The sequence below is a fragment of the Chenopodium album genome, chromosome 9 (genome assembly GCF_948465745.1).
Source record: "Chenopodium album chromosome 9, dcCheAlbu1.1, whole genome shotgun sequence".
In the NCBI taxonomy this organism is placed as follows: Eukaryota; Viridiplantae; Streptophyta; class Magnoliopsida; order Caryophyllales; family Amaranthaceae; genus Chenopodium; species Chenopodium album.
The window spans coordinates 12,126,134-12,127,848 of record NC_137842.1 but is presented as its reverse complement, the minus strand read 5'-3'; the positions used below and the strand labels follow the sequence as shown (position 1 = coordinate 12,127,848).

General features: G+C 35.4%; 1 protein-coding gene across 1 annotated transcript; it reads right to left on the bottom strand.

Moving 5' to 3' along the window:
- Positions 1-810: 810 nt before the first annotated feature.
- Positions 811-1,401, bottom strand: LOC145557454 (uncharacterized). The gene has a single exon (XM_081618638.1). The coding sequence runs from the start codon at positions 1,399-1,401 to the stop codon at positions 811-813; it is 591 nt and encodes a 196-aa protein (XP_081474764.1).
- Between the last annotated feature and the right edge of the window lie 314 nt (positions 1,402-1,715).

Genomic DNA, 1,715 nt, shown 5'->3' with positions numbered 1-1,715 from the left:
ATCTTTGGGACGTGGTAAGTAGTTCTTTACTCTTGAACAACCTTTGCTTAAACTCTTAATTCCTTAGGTCTTTAAGCTCACTTTAAGAAATACATCATTCTTTTAAAAAATATATTAGGTAGTCACGTGAATGTATTAACCTTTCATATTTAAAATGCATTATAAAGAGATACAATGCAAAATGCAATTAACCCCCTCCCCCCACTTTGTAACCTATCACCTCACCAATAGGCTTGGCTTTCTAATGTGGAGTAATGAAAGATTTAGGGCTAATTTAGCACCTAATATCGTCATTACCCCTATTGGTAACACCACATGAAAACAAACACATTAGTTAGCATAATAATAATAATTAAGGAAATTAAGAAAGGAATAAAGATAATACCTTGAACTAGATGTAGCAATTTTTTGGATAACCCTTCTTACTTATCAAGAATGAAAAGATGATTACTCCTTAGTTAAAGTGTAATAAAGAGACTAAGTGATTTTTTTTTGGAATTTTGAGATATTAAAAGAAATTAATGCAAAATAAAGCTAAATAACTTTTTTTTTAATTTTTTAATTATAGAAAATAATCTTGAAAAATAAAACTAAATCTTAAGAAAAAAAAATTTAGTTTTTTTTAATATAGACTAGGATACTTGAGCAATTAAACTAATATTTTTAACAAAGATAATAATAACAACAATACTTGAACTTGAAATATTTTTTGTGTTTTTTTTATAGGAATTAAAGATAACAACAATACTTAAATAAAAAAATAGAAATAATAACTTTTTTTTTTTTTTAAAACAAGCAAGTCACATGTCATTAATTAGCGGACAAATTGTCCATGAGTACATAGGGCGTTACAACGGTCGGACAAGGATGTATCCATACTTGTTCGTACCCTATCGGGATAATACGTGCTAAATGATGGGCAACATAATTGCCACCTCTTTTTACATGTGACCAAGCAATGAAAGAAAAATAAGAACTAACATCTAGGACATCTTCAAGAAGCAGATCCAAGTCTGCTAAGTAAGTGTCTGCATTTGAGAGTCTTGTAATCAGCCCTTGGCAATCTGATTCCAAGATAATTTCTTTGATCCCCTGCTTCTTGGCTAGACAAACCGCAAACAAAATTGCCTTACATTCAGCGAGGGCAGGATCCCAATTACCCCTTAATCTTTTCGTGCCTGCAAATAGCACCTCTCCCAAGTGATTTCGGGCTACAGCCCCCAACCCAATCCAACCTTCTTCACAAACGGAGGCATCACAGTTCACTTTTATGTGTCCTTGCGGAGGAGGAACCCATGTAGCAGGGCTCTTCATAACACCAGCCGCCTTGTGACCATAAATACGTGTAGCATACTTATCATAATCATCTACCTGCTGATGCATTCGAGAAATCACAACCATGTGGGGCGTGTCGATATTGTTAAAAATCAAGTCATTGCGTCTTTTCCATATGAGCAACAATAGCGCTGCTCCTCTCTGCTGCAGCTTTGTGTTTGCTTTCCCCCAACTCTCGAACACCTCTCTAAAATCAGTGGAGTGATCTTCCCACACCAAAGCTTCACAAGATGCTTCCGCCCATAAATCACTCACCGCAGGACATGTAAATAAGGCATGCTTTACAATTTATGGTTCCTTTTTACACCAAGGGCAGGTATCCTCTTCAGTCATATGTCGTGCTTTTAGCAGTGATTTCACTGGGAGGGTATGGGTGCATG